We start from the raw sequence: 16,558 nt of genomic DNA, 5'->3' as shown, positions 1-16,558 counted from the left end.
TTCATCTCAAAAGTTAAATGTGTTTTGTGGCTGAAATTACTAACATCACCTGACAAATTCAAAATTGCTGTGAAAATCAGTAAATGTCTAAGACAGTTAAAAACTGAGAAAAGAGATTAAAAACATATTAACTGTCTAAAACAACTACTTGAATTTAAAACCCCTAAAATATATTTATTGGCTCATTGGATGCCATTCCATCTTAAGATCCAGTAGATGGCAGTGACGTTGAATGTTCACATTCCAAATAATCCTCAGAAATGGGTACAATAAACTTCTTTCTGCCATTGGAAAAGCAAAAATTACCAAACAAACAAAAGAAACATCTCAACTTGTTTGTCCTTGATAGACATTGGGTGATTTCTTAGAAATGGCTGAGAAACCAAACACAATGAAATGAATCCAAACTGAGACGATGTGAGATTATTTACCGATGATAAAGCCGATCACTTTTATCCTATTAACTCTCCACTCCGCCGATCTGTCTGTTATTCTTCAGTCTGCAATGAAAATTAGGGAGAAAAAAACCCCGAACAAATAAAGATCCAGTAGAAACATAAAACAAAGTAGTAGAATGTCATTGATCCTTTATGCATGTTTGTGATGGTTTGTTATGTAACATTAGGCTGTAGGGGATAAGTGGCAGCGCAGTCAGAGTTGACAAAACTCCTGCTGGCAGTGTCATGCAGAAGGGGGTTAAGTGGAGGTCACGGTGTGCTCTGTCGCTCTGTTGGCGAGGTTGAGCCACGTCGCCAACCTGTCTTTGACGTCCATCCACCAGATCCACTTAACGCCTCCGTCCGCTGCTCGGTGCGGATCTCGTCGCTCCATCTCTTCTTGGGAAAGCACGCTGTTGCTTTCACACAATCCACCGATGCTGGCATATGCGCCACACTTTAACACGACTCATGTGCCGGTGAACTGATCCATCGAAGGAAGGATCCCTGCACAGAAGAAGTTGGGTGAAGAAGGTGGTCAAATGACTTGCAGGTTGTTGTTTTTTCGTCTTTTCCATACATACCTGGTGCGGGCCGACAAAGAGTGAGCTGGACTTCAGGTGGGGAGGTCTTGAACAGCTTTAACACCTTCTACAGAAAGAAAAAACACATAGAAATAATAACATTCTTCGAAACTCTATCAGCTATAAGGCGAAACAACCCAAAATGGCTTCTCTTCAGGAAGAAGAGTCCATCTAGCTACGGAGATGTCTAATGGATGAATGCAATTCTAATTGGAAACCACTTGAGTCGTTTAGCATTTGTCCGTACCGGATAGGACAGCTCTTTGAGGGACTGCCCGTTGATGGCCAACAGAACGTCGCCCTCCTGGATCCGGCCGCTCTGCTCCGCCGGCTGTCCAGGGAAAAGCTGCTTTATCCGAACCAGACTGCCGAAGTCCCGGGTGGGTGGATCCAGCTCGCACATGAGGAAGCTGAAGCCCAGCCCACTGGCACTCTTGGTCAGGATCACATCCTGGGTGTTGTCTTGAATCGGAGAGTGGTGAAGGGAACAACAATAACTAACGATGTTCATCATCTTTATTGGTAAATCTAACTTTATTCGTGTTGAACAAGCAATTTGGTCTAGAAATTTCAGGATTTTTCCAGACGTGACCCTTTTAAGTGTCACTCATTGAAATACCTGAAAGTTTGAACCCTATCAGGAATCTCTGACCTGGTGTTTCAAGGGTCAGTTTTTATACCTTTTTTTTTTTTTTAATCCCTTTATAGGCCACACCTTGAAATACGTGCAAATTGGATTAGGGGTTTTTAACGGCTAATTCAAGACTAACTATCTATTAGTGTTGTAGATCATTTTACAGGTCCCATATTATATTATTTTGTGTCAAACACATTTCATGACAGATCGCTTAACAATTTGCATAAACTGAATATGTTTCTGTCCGATCTGTCCACAAAATCTTGTTAAAACATTTCCATGAGTACTACAGTACTTTATATGTTAATGTAATGTGTGATTTTGTTTTTGGCACAGAGTTTACTAAAGGTCACATTCTTCATTTGTACTAAATATAGTATCTCCATTTTCACATTTTTCCCAATCATTGTCATGAACTGATAATTGTTAGGTGATGACTTTCCCCAAAAAGCATTAAACTTCAGTTCTGGTGGTTCCTCATGAGATAAAGAAACATTTAATATTTGATGCCTAATGTCTTCATGAAGATACTTAAAGATCAGCACAGAAGTTATCATAATGGGCGGTCCTGACCATAAGGGCTGACTCCGGATATAGAGGCCAAAGGATAAGACGAGGAAGGTCAGGGTCAGTGAAGGAGCTCAGGATGAAGTGCAAAGAGGGAGTATGTTAAAGTTCACCTTCATGCAGTTGCACTAGTCTGGCTGTTTGGTCGCCCATTAAAGCTCACGGCAGATTATCAGCTCTCTCACGAGAGCTCCTCCTCTCTCCTGTGGACGGGCAGTCACCTTTCTCTCCTAATTACACGGTTTGAGATGTTTTCCAAAGGTGTCCTACCTTCTGTGGCGAAGCCGTAGTCCCGGGGATGCTCAAATGTGATGTTCGGCGAAGGAGGAGCGCCGGCAGAGGAGCAGCTGTTGAGTCTGGGCTTGCTGGTGACGGGACTGAGGCTCTGACTGGACACGCTGCTGATGTCGTCACTGATAGAAACTTTGGGCAGGTTGATCATCTCCCTCTCCATGACCAAAGAAACCACCTGGAGAAGAAAGACGAGAGGAAGATTGAAATGAATTTGATACCCAGATGAGGAAAAACACAAGAAAAACACAAATCCAGCTGTTTTTTTGTTTTCAGATTTCTGTCACAGAACTGTTTTGAGCATATTTCAAAAAAGTAAATACATATAAATAAATATGCTTCTTTAAAAGTCATGGGAAGCTTCACGGTCAAATGATTACAAGAATGTTTCTTTTGCCTTAACGTAGCATTGTTATACAGCGCGATCAAAGCCAATCTGCATGAAGCATTGACTCAACACTCATATGCTCAACACTATCTACTGTGTTTACAAAGTCATATGTATTTTTCATTGGTAGCCTCCCCAGCCCAAACTGGTGACGTATGTGAACCGTTTGGCCTGTAGTTTACTGTGATTGGTTTCCTTTTAGACTGCAACACAGTCAGCCTGTGACACACAAAAAAAACTCAACCAAGGTAAGGGTGATATTTAAGCTACTTTTCAAAAGTTTTGTAGAAGCAGGACAGGCAGTGGAACGTCTATAGTTGCTTCAAAGGGCTGTTTAAATTGGATGAGTCATTCAGAATTCATCCATCCATCTTCAATACTGCTTTTATCAAACTTAAGCTTGCCTGGTCCGGAAAGAATCCCAGACCATTACATGTATATGTAAGGGCGATCAAAAGTCACCAATTAACCTCGATACAGTTTCCTCTCAGGTTTTGGTCATCATCATCATCATCAGCAGCATATATTGATCATATACATGTGTTTATTTCTTACCTCTTCAGTTTTACTGAGACACTCCACAGCTTGCTGGTAGGTGAAGCCCTGAAAGTTATTGCCGTTCACCTCCAACACTCTGTCACCTGTGGAGGAAAAAGATATCAATCCGAAAACTCTGTCACCTGTGGAGGAAAAAGATATCAATCCGAAAACAAGGAATGTTCTTCAAGTGAAACAGCTCTCTAGTGATTCCAGCAAGTTTTCTTTGTTGGAGATTCCAACGCAAACAACACCATACTCTAATAATACCTGTATGTAAACGTCCGTCCCGCTCAGCGGCCCCTCCTGGAACGAGGCTCTTGATGTAGATTCCTCCATGAGGAAGACTGGTGTTCACACCTCCCTGAACAATCGGTCACAGGGGATTTTTATTTCAACTTTTCCATGTGAACACTGTTGCGTTTGCAATGTTAAGCTAATTTTCTCAAGTATAAAGATGAGGTGCTTTACTTGAGCTGCAGTTTCCACAATCCTTTTCCTAATGAAGTATTTATAAAAAAACGTTTACTTGTGGAGTCCTGCAAAATCACTTTGCAGGGATATTTAGAGTGAGCAGTGTAACTCTCTCTATCTCTGTGTAATCCTGTCAGATCACAGTTGTTAATGAGATTGGGTGGAGCAGACTTTGCGGCCAAAGACTGGACATGAGTCGCTTCACTAATTACCCCCCTGACTGCTCATTTGTAAAGTTCTTTATGAAATCCATGCACTGTAAACACATCAGTTGGATGAAAACAAGTGTCATACATGCTGAAACCAAAACGATGCAAAGGCCACACTCAGCAATTACTAAAATTTGTTATTTTGAAACAAAGCTGCCCATTCTAATTCTGACAAAATTCTGTCTTTAGCTCACAAAAATGCTGATGCCCAAGGTTCCCGATAGCTTCCTGAGCTCCACAGTGATCTCCTCCGGCCCAACACAGTTCAGAGAAGGGGAAAGCGAGTAACCATCCTGAAACCAACGCAGACATTAACACTCATTTCAGCTTCATCTGAGGCTCAAACAATATCACTGTCATCACGAGGGCTACCTGTGCACCGACGGCTCGTACATCAAGAGGAACGCAGAGCTTGTTGCCGGGCTTTGGCGTCATCATGGCGGACACGATCTCATCGAGACTCTCCTCTCCCGATCGTCCGTCTGTCATCAGTGTGGTCTGGGATTCGCAATTCCTCATTACAGGTGAGCGAATGCTGATCGGGCTGATTGAGACTAAGGACAAAAACAGAAATGTCTGAATTGATTCTGCCGTATGTTTAAAATACCTGGTTTGTGTTGTTTGGCATTTTCATTTGTTCTTTAAAAAGAACTATGAACTCGTTCATTTTTGGAACTGAATCATGAACTATGAACTGAACTCATTCATTATAAAATTTGTGAGCTGAACTTTGAACTTGTTCGTGTAGAAACTGAATTTTACCAACACTGGAGTCGGGTAACAAGAGTTAACCCTGAAGCTAATATCAGCGCTGGGTTTTTAGGAGAAGATTAACTCTCCCTTATGTCCCTCAAGCAAGATCTGGAGGCAGAAACAGGAAACATTAACAGACAAAAGCGCTAGCTCGGTGTCTTTTGAAGTTTGCAAGCGCAGCTGAAGGAAGTTTCTCATGGACGTGGTCTTTCTATAGAGAAGAATTTTTTTTTGGAATTCTTCATCTTCCATTACTATTAACGTCCCCAAAGGTGGGCAAAGGTTTTAACCACGTTAGTATTACATACATTCAGTAACCACACACAAAAACAAATCCACACACATGCACAGAGCACCTTTTGGCTGCGAGACAATGAGCTGCACCTCCTCAGGGCTGCTCTGCATGACCTCTGCTGCCTCGTTGAAAGTGACACCCTCCAGGCTGATGTGGTTCAGAGAGATCAGACGACCACCTGAGGGCAAAGGTCACAGTGAAACAATGCCGGTGTCCAGTAATGGCACAGATCAAAGACTGTGTGACCCCAAAGGCCGAACAGGCAAATCAGAGACTCATTCTCTGTCCCCAGTTGCATTTTCCTGAGGTTGCACTAGTAGTGGTTTCTTTACCTGCTCTGATGCGACCGTCTTTATCAGCAGGCCCACCAGGAACAATAGAGGCAACAAAGATGCCCAAGTCGTAACGCCCCACCGCGTCCTCCCCAACTATCATTATACCTACGGATGCAACCCAATGGCATAGAAAGAGAACTGAGTTTCAGCTAGAACATTTGAGTGCATGGCATAGTATGTTATAGTGGATTGATTTCCTACAAATAAACAGCTTTGTGCTTGTTGTGTGTGGTGGTGTGTGATCACGTTACCAAGTCCTAGTTTTGGGTCTTTCTTTAAGGAAACGCATATGACTTCTCTCTCCAGCATTCCAACCTTAGGGCTTTCTATGGGTCATATTAAAATAGCATTCGTGACTTAGCGGTGGAGCAAAAGGGTGAAAAAGCAGCCGTCCTAAAACAAGAGCTTTTGTGTGAGAGTCAAGGATGCTGAGCATTCTCTTACCTCTAGTTGCGGAGGAACTAGATCGGGCTTCAGATCCACTCCTTTGGGAACATGCTGGTGAACGCATACTAATGCTGCTCATACCAATGCTGCTGCGTTGACTGCTGGAGCAAGTGCTGTAAAACAAAGGCAGAGTCAGAGGAGGGGTGAAGTATTACTAGAATGAAGTGACATTAACTTATAAAAAAATATATCAAAAATCAAACTCGATGCACCCAAAACTGACAAAGATATTTTGTTAAATTTGTTATGGCATTATAGATAAACAGTGGAAGAAGAAGGCGTCATTTGCATATTCCCAAACCATTATATTTTTAACATGCAACTTTTTTCTGTAACTTCAAAAACAGTAAATTTGAAGAATTGCTCGATATTAAACGGTGGCGTTATCTTGGAACAGGTGGCAAACGATCTCAATAATTGTAAATATTTTTTGACAACTCTGCAGCTATTAAGTAAATCCAGTGGATCTAATCAAAGGAAGGTGAACAAAAATGTGTGCTGCATTTACTGATAATAAAGGCTCAGGAAAGCATACAGTACATAGAGGGGGCATGGTTGACATGACCAAACTGGAAACTTTAGAAATATGATATAAAAAAATATTGCTTTTATATCTCAGCCATGTGTTTATATACCTTAAATAAAATGCTGCAACCAATTAAATTAAACGACAGCCTCAAGTCTGAACAGGATAATGAAAACAAATACGATTATTGTTATTGACTTTCACCAGTGCTGTTTCTTCACTATGGGTTCACTCTCAGTCCTCACTGGAAATCCATAAAAGGACAATTTCTATGGAAATGGTCATGTCAGGAATCTGCAAAAAAAACCCACTGATCATTGGTGTTTCCTCTATAGCTAACCAGTTCTACTAATGCAGAGATCTGTGAAGGTGCCCTGTTGTTTCTGGCACCACATGTTATCCGCAGATCCTTTAAGACCTTTAAGTTGTGACTTGGAGCTGTGCTCAGACTGTGTTCCAACACACTCTCTCTCTCTCTCTCTCTCTCTCTCTCTCTCTCTCTCTCTCTCTCTCGCTCTCTCTCTCTCTCTCTCTCTCTCTCTCTCAATAAACCAACAAAGAACTCTGACACGAAACCCTCTTACTTAGATCTGAAAACCTGCCATTGTATCCAACACATGGTTCATAAAAAGAAATGAAATTGTTTGTGTAATTCATCTTAATCCTTGACAGACATATTCTTTTTTTTTTTTTTTTTTTTTTACAAATCAATTAGCATTTTGTTTATATATTATAACAATTTGTTTTTCTGTGTGGGAAATTTTGGTACCTATGTTCGTTGAGGCTCTGGCGCTGCTGTGTCACACGGGCCTCGATCCTGGCGGTGACATCGTCACACAGTTTGACCAAGGACTCGTCCCGAGGTGTCGTTAGGCCACTTTCATCTTGTGGTGTCTCAGAACACGAGAAGGACTTGAACCGGCCACTCTGAGTCCGACAGACCGATGCATACTGGACGATGTTGTCTTCTGGACAAAGAGGTAGAAGTTCTCTTCAGTAATTTGACACCATCAGCATGTCAATTTTTTTGCTTTTCACAAATCTGTCTTCAGACATGGAGGAGTTCCTCTTTCATTGCTCTATGATGCATTTGCTGACCTGAGGCCTGGCTGTGGCTCAGCTGTCGGGAGTTCATCTCATTGTTAAACTTGTGCTGGGCTGAGCAGAGGTTACACAGGTACTTGGCTATCTTCGACCTCTCTGTGATGAAGGTGTATTTCTTCTTGCCGCCCCGGCACTCTACCAAAAACTTACGTCTCTATAAATAAACAAAGAAAAGTGATTTTTTTTTTTTTTTTTTTTTTTTATGGGCATAAAAGCGGAACATGAAATAACAAGTGTCACTACCAACCAGTCACTCACATTAGAGGAGATGGTTGCCGTTTCCCTCCAGTAAAAGTTTTGCGCAGTGGACTTGTACCCGTCCTTAACCTCGTAGACGGTAACACCTTTGGCACAAACCCCGAGGATAATCTCTCCGTCTAAAGGCTTTTTCTCACGCATTACTCGGTGGAACAACACGCCGTACTCGGGCAACTGCTGGCACACCTGTAGAGATTAAGAAAAAAAAAAAAGGAAGAAAAGAAAGAGTCATAATTGGATAGATTTGGCAGTACGTACTGAATAGTCAAATTTGTGATTGCTACACCACCTTGAGAAATTCAAGCTCAGATTCATCAGGGAGCATCTGAGCGTTGTTGCTGTGAAGTCGGAGCAGCTCCGACTGAATGTAAGGCAAGGCACGTTTCTCCATCAGACTCTTGGAGACATACTGGTCAGGGCGGTAGTAGTTCCTACCATACACCTAAACATGACACAAAATCAGAGGATGGTAGAATCAGCTTAATATATAACTTATTATGGACAACCTTCTGTATGTTATAACAGCTGAGATATTAATGTTGTTGTAACACCAATATTCCATTTTGATGCTAAAACCAATACTTCTGGAGGGTATGGTGACACTGTGACTTTAGTTTGAATAGAAAGTAGTCTATAACATGGATAAAAGGACAATAAATGCTCTGTTAATAATATTTTGCATTTCCCCTCATGTGCTATCCAACTTTGATCCATAATTTAGTTTTGTATGTGTCCAACCTCAGGCATGCAGTCTCCATACTCCGTCTGCAGGGCCAGAGCTCCCAGGTACAGAGCAGTCCCCTCATGGCAGGACAGCCTGTCTTCTAAAAGGTCTTTCCTGAGCTGGAGGTAATACTGGTGACGGGTCTGTTTGTGCCTGATGGAAAAGATCACACACTTCTAAACATGTTTACCTTCAAGTTTTAGTGATCCTACTCTACCAGTAAGGGCATCAGCACAATCCAAAAGCCATTGTTAGTTTTCATTATTCCAATAGATTTAGGATTTATTGTCACCATTCTGAATGCCACATAGCTAGTTGTTGATTGTTTGGGGTTTAGAAACACAATATACTTTTGCCTGTGATCCTTCAATTACATGTTGAATTGTTATTGACATCAGTATATGTGCTTTAAAGAGAAATGGGCTCCCATAGGGTTCAAACACTGGGTTCCAGTCTTGGTCTTTCTCTAATTATTCATCATCTTATTCGGAGGCCTTGATAGTCCTTATCTAAAAAATTTTTAGATGTCAACAATGGGGCATTCAATTGGGCTGAAGACTTTGAAAATTACAATGTTCATGCAAAACTTACAAAAGAAGAGAAATGTCATTGACAAAGAATTTGACCCTGAAGAAAAGGACAAAGGTGGATGTAGGCACTTTCTTCCAGCCATCTGGAGCAACTTTGGAAATCTTGGTGTCAGTGTCCACAAAGAAAAACTCATTATCTGGCCAGAGAATGGACAAAGATAAAATGTCAACATTATCACAATGTTGTGTAATTTTCGTAAACATTATGAATTGAAGTCATGTTCCCAAACACATGAAAGTCCTCTTTATATCAAATTACTACACAGTCACTCACTCATCTTTTGAAGTCTCTTTACCGTCAATGTATGCAAGGCCAAAGTAGAAGTGTTCTACGAGGTTGGAGTGAGCCACGATCATGTCAAAGACGTCTCCCCCGCTGGATTTCACCTCGCACTTGACGGTAATGCTCTGGCCGTTTGGCATCACCACGCTCAGCTCTCTCTGGGTGGAGGGGGATTTCCCTTTCTTTGACTGTGAAGAAAGTCAAGAGAGTTTCAAAAAGATAAATGGAGGGTTCTTGAGAGAAACATCAAGACAGGATTGCGTTCCGATAAATCACTCCAGCTATATTTTGTGCCAATCTGTCACATGTGCCACCGATAGAAAATCTCCAAAATTCTCTGATGACATTTTTTTCTTTCAACAACTCACCACGATGGATCCAGGCAGCTCCAGGACAACCGGAGGTTCCTCTAACACTCTAATAAACTCAGGACCCATATCCTGTGACACAAAAGAAGACATGTCAATCCCACCCTCAAACAAGCTTCTGACAGACTATGGCAAGTTATTAAACTTATACTATTAAGGTGTAAAACCTAATGTAATCATCAGCTTCACCTTGAGTCTCTTGTCATTTAGACTCATCGTGGAGTCGAGGCTTGCGAGGGTTCTTGAGTTGCAGTGTCGATTACCATCCACGTACGGGCTGCAGGAGCGGTGGTTCAGCTGCTGCCAGCCGCCGTAACTCTCCCTGTGACGTCCTCCCGAGGGAATCCTGGGGAAAATGAGTTTTCCATTCCTCACTCTGATGGAAGGTGAGATCTGTCACTCATGAAATGATGGCTTGCAACCAGACAATATATATTATAGTGCAATAGCTGTGCCAAAGAGGCCTTTAGGGAGATTTTCCACCCTTCATAGTTTCTCTCCCCTTTGTGTCTTTTTCCATAGTGTCTCATTTTTCTCGTGTCTGGAATTAGTTTGAAGTTACTATGATGATGATTCATGGATGAATACATTTTGTACTTGGATTCAGAAATGCAAATGGGTTCATAGCAGTTCCTCTTTGTGCCTGTAGGTTTATTAGAAAACTTACCCAGAGGATTCGGCTCCATAAGATACTCCCGAAAAGGTTCTAGAAATCTTCCTCCTCATAGCCCATGGTGAGTTACAAAGAGATCCCCCTGAAAGGCAAAGTGATGCTTAATTTTCCACATGCCAATAACATTTCAATCAAAAAAAAAAAAATAATAATAATATTTTGGGCAATTTAAAAATGTACAAAACATTACTATCACTTTCCCAGCTTAGTGAGGCAAAGATTATCGCATTGCTGTGTCCAAATGTTCAGAATCCTAATAGCTTTAGATATATTTGATCATTTAAAATTAACTTTCCAAATCAAGGTCAAGTGTCTCTGTTGTGAATCTGCCAATAAGAAACCTTTATTTGAATTAAGCTTTGGTACTTAAGAACAAATTCAGACCTGGTATTTGTTTATCATCATCTTATTGCTAGCATTCCCAGTAGCTTCTAAAGCAGTTTCTTTGAGGAAGACGCAACAGTGAATAACTTCCTGTTCTCTAATGCGGCAACTGGAATCTATTCAAGCCTATTCAAATTACATTTGGCTCTTGTAATTGTCTTGGTTTCTATTAGTTTTGAAGAAACCTGTTTGCTGGTTGATATGTATCATGTTTTTTCATAGACACAGTATTTTTTTTTTTAAATAAGCACATTTCAAAATGAAAACCTTCAAATGTGACCAAAAGGAATCAGTATCTTACTGTGCAATCTGTCCCTGATCATTTGACTGCGGTCTGTTAGCTGGGACCCGTTTTCGCCCATGGACACGTGATCAACCTGCAAAGACATGATTGTCCGGCTCAAGGAGACAAGCAGACGGTCGGTGTATCAGTAAACTCAAAACAAGAATGACCCACACTCCTAGAAGACCTTCCCGAAACATCTGAAGGTTAAAGAGGCCAACTGACAACCACTCACTGAGTTTCTGAACACATCTTCTACCAGCTGCCTAATGAGTCGTTCGGCGGGAGGCAGCATTGAGGCCTTGTGGTGAAGCTCACACGTCTCCAGTACCGTCAGCAGGTCGGTCCTCCTCATCGTCATGTCCTCGCACATGCTCAAAAGTAATCCTTCCAGCTCGGCACTCATGTGAACCGGCTGTGAAACGGGCGACAGCAGAACGGAGGATGTGCTGAGAAGGCTGGAGAGCGAGTGCAAGGGAGAGTCGGTAGAAGAGACAGTGCAGTACCTGGTTTTGAGGTAGATGATAATCAATGCACCAATAGAGAGTCATCCCAAGGGAGTACACAACCATCTGAGGACAAAGAAATGACAAAAAAATGTTATTCATTTAGGCCATATTTCATAAGTCCAGAACCCTTAAATGCGATTGTCTTTGAAATCAATCAATTTCAACAAAAATACCATTCTTTCTTTCCTAAAATCTTATGACATCTGAGCTGCACAAATGTGGTTAATAAGAGCACCTAGAAAAACAGAAAATCATTTTTTACTACTGTCTACCTTCATACTGTGTCGGCATAAAACATGATCTATATGTCTGTAGGTGCATTTAATCCTAATCTTGGAGAACTCTGTGCTGTAACACACCTGATTGCAACATTTACTGGGTTTTCTTCAGAGCTTGGTGAGAATATAATCATTAGATTTGGGTGTGTTGAAGCAGTGACACTAAAACACAGGGGACGGAGGTCTTGAAGCATTTGGGCTGAATATCATGGCACTTTCCAGACCTTTTCGGCTGCAGTCCTGGTGGAGGCAGCGAGACCCTGCTGGACTTCAGGGGCTGTGAAGGAGGCCACGTCTTCATATCGCCCACAGTTCTTGAAGGCCATACTCCCATTAGCAGAGAGCAGCACCGAGCTGGGGCTCAGCACATTGCACATGTTACCTGAACCTGAGCAAAGGACAGACCACAAGCTCAAAAGACGTCTATCTTTGGGGAGCGAAGGGTGATGAGTGCCTGAAGACTTTAAACATTTACCCTTTTGGGAGATGTCCAGTAAGGCCTCAGTGGTGGCAAGCAGAAGACACCAAATTTCATCCTCCTCCAGTGGTGAACCCCGGGCCTCCAACACTTCTGCCAGGGTCACAAAGGTGCCCATTCCTGCTGGAATACAAATGCAAAGGAGATACACCCACAACTCAATGGTATTACATTGTTTGTTTGTTGTTTGCCTCATAATAAAGTGCAATTTCTTCGGTTGGAGATTCAGAAAATGAAATAGCAAGAGAAGATGTCATGTATATAAAAATGTTGTCTGTATAATTCATTTTATTTGACAAATAAGAAAGAAAAAAACGACATAGAATTGTATGTGACCTTGTCAAAATCCTTGTGGAAGCCTTTTTTTTTGGTGGAATTGCAATTTCTTGGTACAATTTATTAGCAAACAGGCTGCCTCGCCTACCAGGCCAGAATCCCACTAGCATGTAAATCGCACACAGTGGACATGCAAAGCTCAGAGGTCAGAGTTTCAGACCAATAAGATTATAGTCGAGTGGGATAGAAGAGCACTAAGTAGAAACAATCTAATTCCGAGGTTCACTGGATATAGTCTGCCTTTCTCTCAAAATGAAGTGACATTGTATGACAACAGTATGTTGAACATGGGAAATAAACCTCTCTTAAGACATTTTTAAATGATATGTCTTATTTTGTTCAAATGGATCAGGAGAGGAAGAAGGCAGCCTTTCAAAAACAATGACGAAAGAGAAAACACAACACTCACTACTTCGCAATTGCATGTCCACTATTGGATTATTTTCTTTATCTGGACTAATTCTATTGTCCATTGAACCAAGTCTGGTTTGAGCACGTTTAAAGCACTTATGTGCTTATAGTAAAGGATTCTGTCGTAGTTAATGACCTGAGAGACAACACAAAACATGTTAGCATCCTTAATGTCATGCAGTGTTGTATATGTGCCATGATTATTTCAAATACTGAGAAATTGTGTAAAATGGATTGCAACCAAACACGCGTTAGTTTAGGCAGTACCTCTGTAATTTTGGTTTTATCAGAGAAATATTCAGCTTTTTGTGAGCTATATCACTGGATAGCTTTTGATGAATAGGACACTTCTAATAATATTACAGATATTATGTGAATGAAGAGGGGCAGTATATGGTATCGGAATGTGAGCAGAGGATCACCAAAACATAGCTACTCAAAATTCAGGGTCAAATATTTCTTTTCAGAGATTAAAATGATCCAGTTTTACTAATTTTAAGATGTGTAACTGAGCTTATGTCTAGTTGATTGAGTAATGTGGGTGCACCATTGGTAAGCCGAATGCTGCATGAAAAAACTAGACCATTAGTCAATCCAATTCCTTTGTGACTACATTTCACTATTGTTCAATGAAATGCTGCATGGCTAAATTGTACCATTGGTAAGTTGAACATCTAATGACTAAGTTCGGCCATTGGTCAACTGAATACTGCATGCAAATGTGACAGTTTTGTTGGGCTGAATACTGTTTTACCAAAGTGGCCCACTGATCAGTAAAATGGCACTTATTGTCGGTTGAATGACGAACTTCTACCATTCATCTGTCAAATGTTGCCGTATCAAGTCATACCATGCTTCAGACCAATATCAAATAAACAAGTTCTACCATTGGTCTGTTGAATACTGCATGACAAATTAATACTGCAAAAGAGAATGATGAAGTGACAGTATTGGTGAACTGAATGTTGTTTACTTGCGCCACATTACCAACACTATAGTTATTAAGTAGAGTATTTATAATAAACAAGCTATTGGACAACTGGCTTACAAAATATGAAGAAGCAGTCATTTCTGAGAAAACTAGGGTTAAACTCATAGTGAAGAGTGGATGGTGGCTGAAGTGTAAGCTGCAGTGAATACCCAGATTAACTTGACACAGAGGTATTTACATGGTTCTTGGTAACACCAGTAACCTGAGGTTTCTCTGTTTGTTTAACAGATTAGTGGCCAGATGTCGCCAGAAAAGCCTCAAAGAAAACATGTGCTATTTCTGCTGCTGGCTTGTCTGCCAGTACAAACTGCTGCCATGCGCCCACATGATTCTGTGATCCATCTCTCATGTGAACGCAATTTAAAGTTTGAACAGAAAGGAGACATTACTTCATGTGAAAGTGGCGGGTAAGAAAATCGATTGTAACTGGAGGTTGTGTGTGCTTTGAATGAATTCAAAGAAAGATAACCTGTTGTGAAGTGTCTGGCCGGTCACAAGTGGTGTGTGGGCTCCTGTCACACTGCATACTTTGATGTTAAAGCTAGATAAGCTATATATGATGATGGATTACATTAAGACATGACCGTCAGCCAATATAAACAGGACAAGGTCCATCGTCCTGAAGCGGTTGAGGGGAATCCAGCCATCATTTGTTTTAGGTTTGGTGTGACTGAAGGTCCATGATGGGTTGTACAGTTTAGAAATGATTTGCTGCTGTGATTTCCATCTTGCTTAGTTGTGCACTCGCCACTATTCTGTTGGTTCCAAGGGAAAACTGAAGTGTCATAGAGAACCAGCAACAAAAAGCATGCTGACCACCGGTAACAGTTGCCTCCATCCATGCATACATACTTTTCCAGGTGATCTGATGAGCAATATTCAAACAATATATAGCCCAGTTTCAACACGTTATGCAGCTTACCTTCTTTCATCCGGTATCTGTAGAGATCCCCTTTTAAGTTCAGTCAGACATCCGCCACTCTTGAACCTAATCCTTCCTCTTCTTAGGCGTCCCCTGCTGCCATTCCACCCACCTCTCCCTCTTCCCGGCCCTCCTGTCTTTCATCGTCAGCCCCTCACCAGCCCCTCATCTCCTCAATAGCAGATCAATTGTCTCAGCAGAAAGAGCACATCAGATCCATAACGTTATTTCCTCTGCGCTCTCTTCCACTGACGTGGTCCTTTCTGTGTTTTCCGTCATTTTCAACTATATTTAGCCTGCGGAACTTAAGAACATAATTGGATTTGCAGGGCAAGTGAGCGGCAGGTGGGGCAGCAAATGACCAATCCATTGTAGACAGTGCTGTGGTAATCTGATGTTTCAACTGCAAGTGACTAATTAATTGTCCTACTTTCTAATCACAATTTCCATAGATTCAAAGCAGTGATTGGATATTACATATTAATCTTTAAAAAATTATGGATTAGAAAGACTCTCAAAACATAATTTAACTAAACTGAGACCCCACCTCATGGTAAAAACTGGTGTTAACTTTCAATTATGTCAATCGCACCGACACTCATAATTATTAATAATTCACATTAATTCACTACTTTGTTTCAGGCATGTTCAGCAATTCTCTATAGCGATGGTGTGAAATAAACTATAATGCCTCTTCCATGACTTCTCGATTGACAAACAATCATGTAACAAACATACCATTATTGGTAATGAGGTCAAAAGGAAAACAGACTCTAAATCAGAGTGAAAATGTTCACTAGTAAGGATGGTAACAACATAGTAACATTAAAAAAGGGGTAGAAATGTAGAGCTGAATGTCATCCGGATAGCAATGGCTATATGGCTTATATTGTGTGCATGGAAAACATTCCCAAGTTGGAGGTGGGAGACAATGAAGAGGATCGGACCTAGGACAGAGCCCTGGGGGATACCAGAGAAGGAGCCAGTTGAGTTGTTATTGACCCGACCTTTAAAAAACCTGCTTATCAAAAAGATTTCTTGAACTTATTAATTAATATTTCAAAAGTATGTGTATGTTAATGTACACAGTTCATTTGTGGGTAAAAGGGGTGGTTTACCTTCAAAACAAACGAAAATACCAATACCATGCAATTTCCACAAATGTCACTATTGTGGGGCAAATAAAGAATTATCTTATCTTGTCTTTTAAAGGTTGAAACAAACAACCATGTTTGAAGCAAAGTGCTGTGTATGAGGAGTACAACTTTAAAACACAAAAAATAGAATAAAATAAGAAATAAAACTAAAAAAAGAAATAAATAGATTAAAAAAAATATAACAATCAAAACATTTTTTTAATAAAATGTGTGTGTGTGTGTGTGTGTGTGTGTGTGTGTGTGTGTGTGTGTGTGTGTGTGTGTGTGTGTGTGTGTGTGTGTGCATTCAGGGTAATATTACATACTTGACTGAGTTTCACGTTTCAAAA

At 41.0% G+C, this 16,558-nt stretch overlaps 1 protein-coding gene across 1 annotated transcript; it reads right to left on the bottom strand.

The window, feature by feature from the left end:
• Positions 1-829: 829 nt before the first annotated feature.
• On the bottom strand, positions 830-12,530 carry frmpd2 (FERM and PDZ domain containing 2; the record flags this gene model as incomplete). The annotated part of the gene is made up of 27 exons (XM_080516819.1): positions 830-944; positions 1,022-1,088; positions 1,269-1,483; positions 2,496-2,694; positions 3,460-3,545; positions 3,712-3,805; positions 4,319-4,417; positions 4,497-4,678; positions 5,234-5,350; positions 5,505-5,612; positions 5,759-5,833; positions 5,952-6,067; positions 7,250-7,448; positions 7,579-7,738; positions 7,843-8,028; positions 8,132-8,284; positions 8,581-8,719; positions 9,158-9,293; positions 9,453-9,627; positions 9,808-9,879; positions 9,997-10,153; positions 10,475-10,562; positions 11,166-11,241; positions 11,383-11,562; positions 11,654-11,719; positions 12,159-12,322; positions 12,410-12,530. The coding sequence occupies 27 exons, from the start codon at positions 12,528-12,530 to the stop codon at positions 907-909; spliced, it is 3,468 nt and encodes a 1,155-aa protein (XP_080372945.1). The 3' UTR covers positions 830-906.
• Positions 12,531-16,558: the final 4,028 nt, after the last annotated feature.

The sequence above is a fragment of the Blennius ocellaris genome (genome assembly GCF_963422515.1).
Source record: "Blennius ocellaris genome assembly, chromosome: 21".
NCBI classification, from domain to species: domain Eukaryota; kingdom Metazoa; phylum Chordata; class Actinopteri; order Blenniiformes; family Blenniidae; genus Blennius; species Blennius ocellaris.
This window is presented reverse-complemented; position numbering and strand designations above follow the sequence as displayed.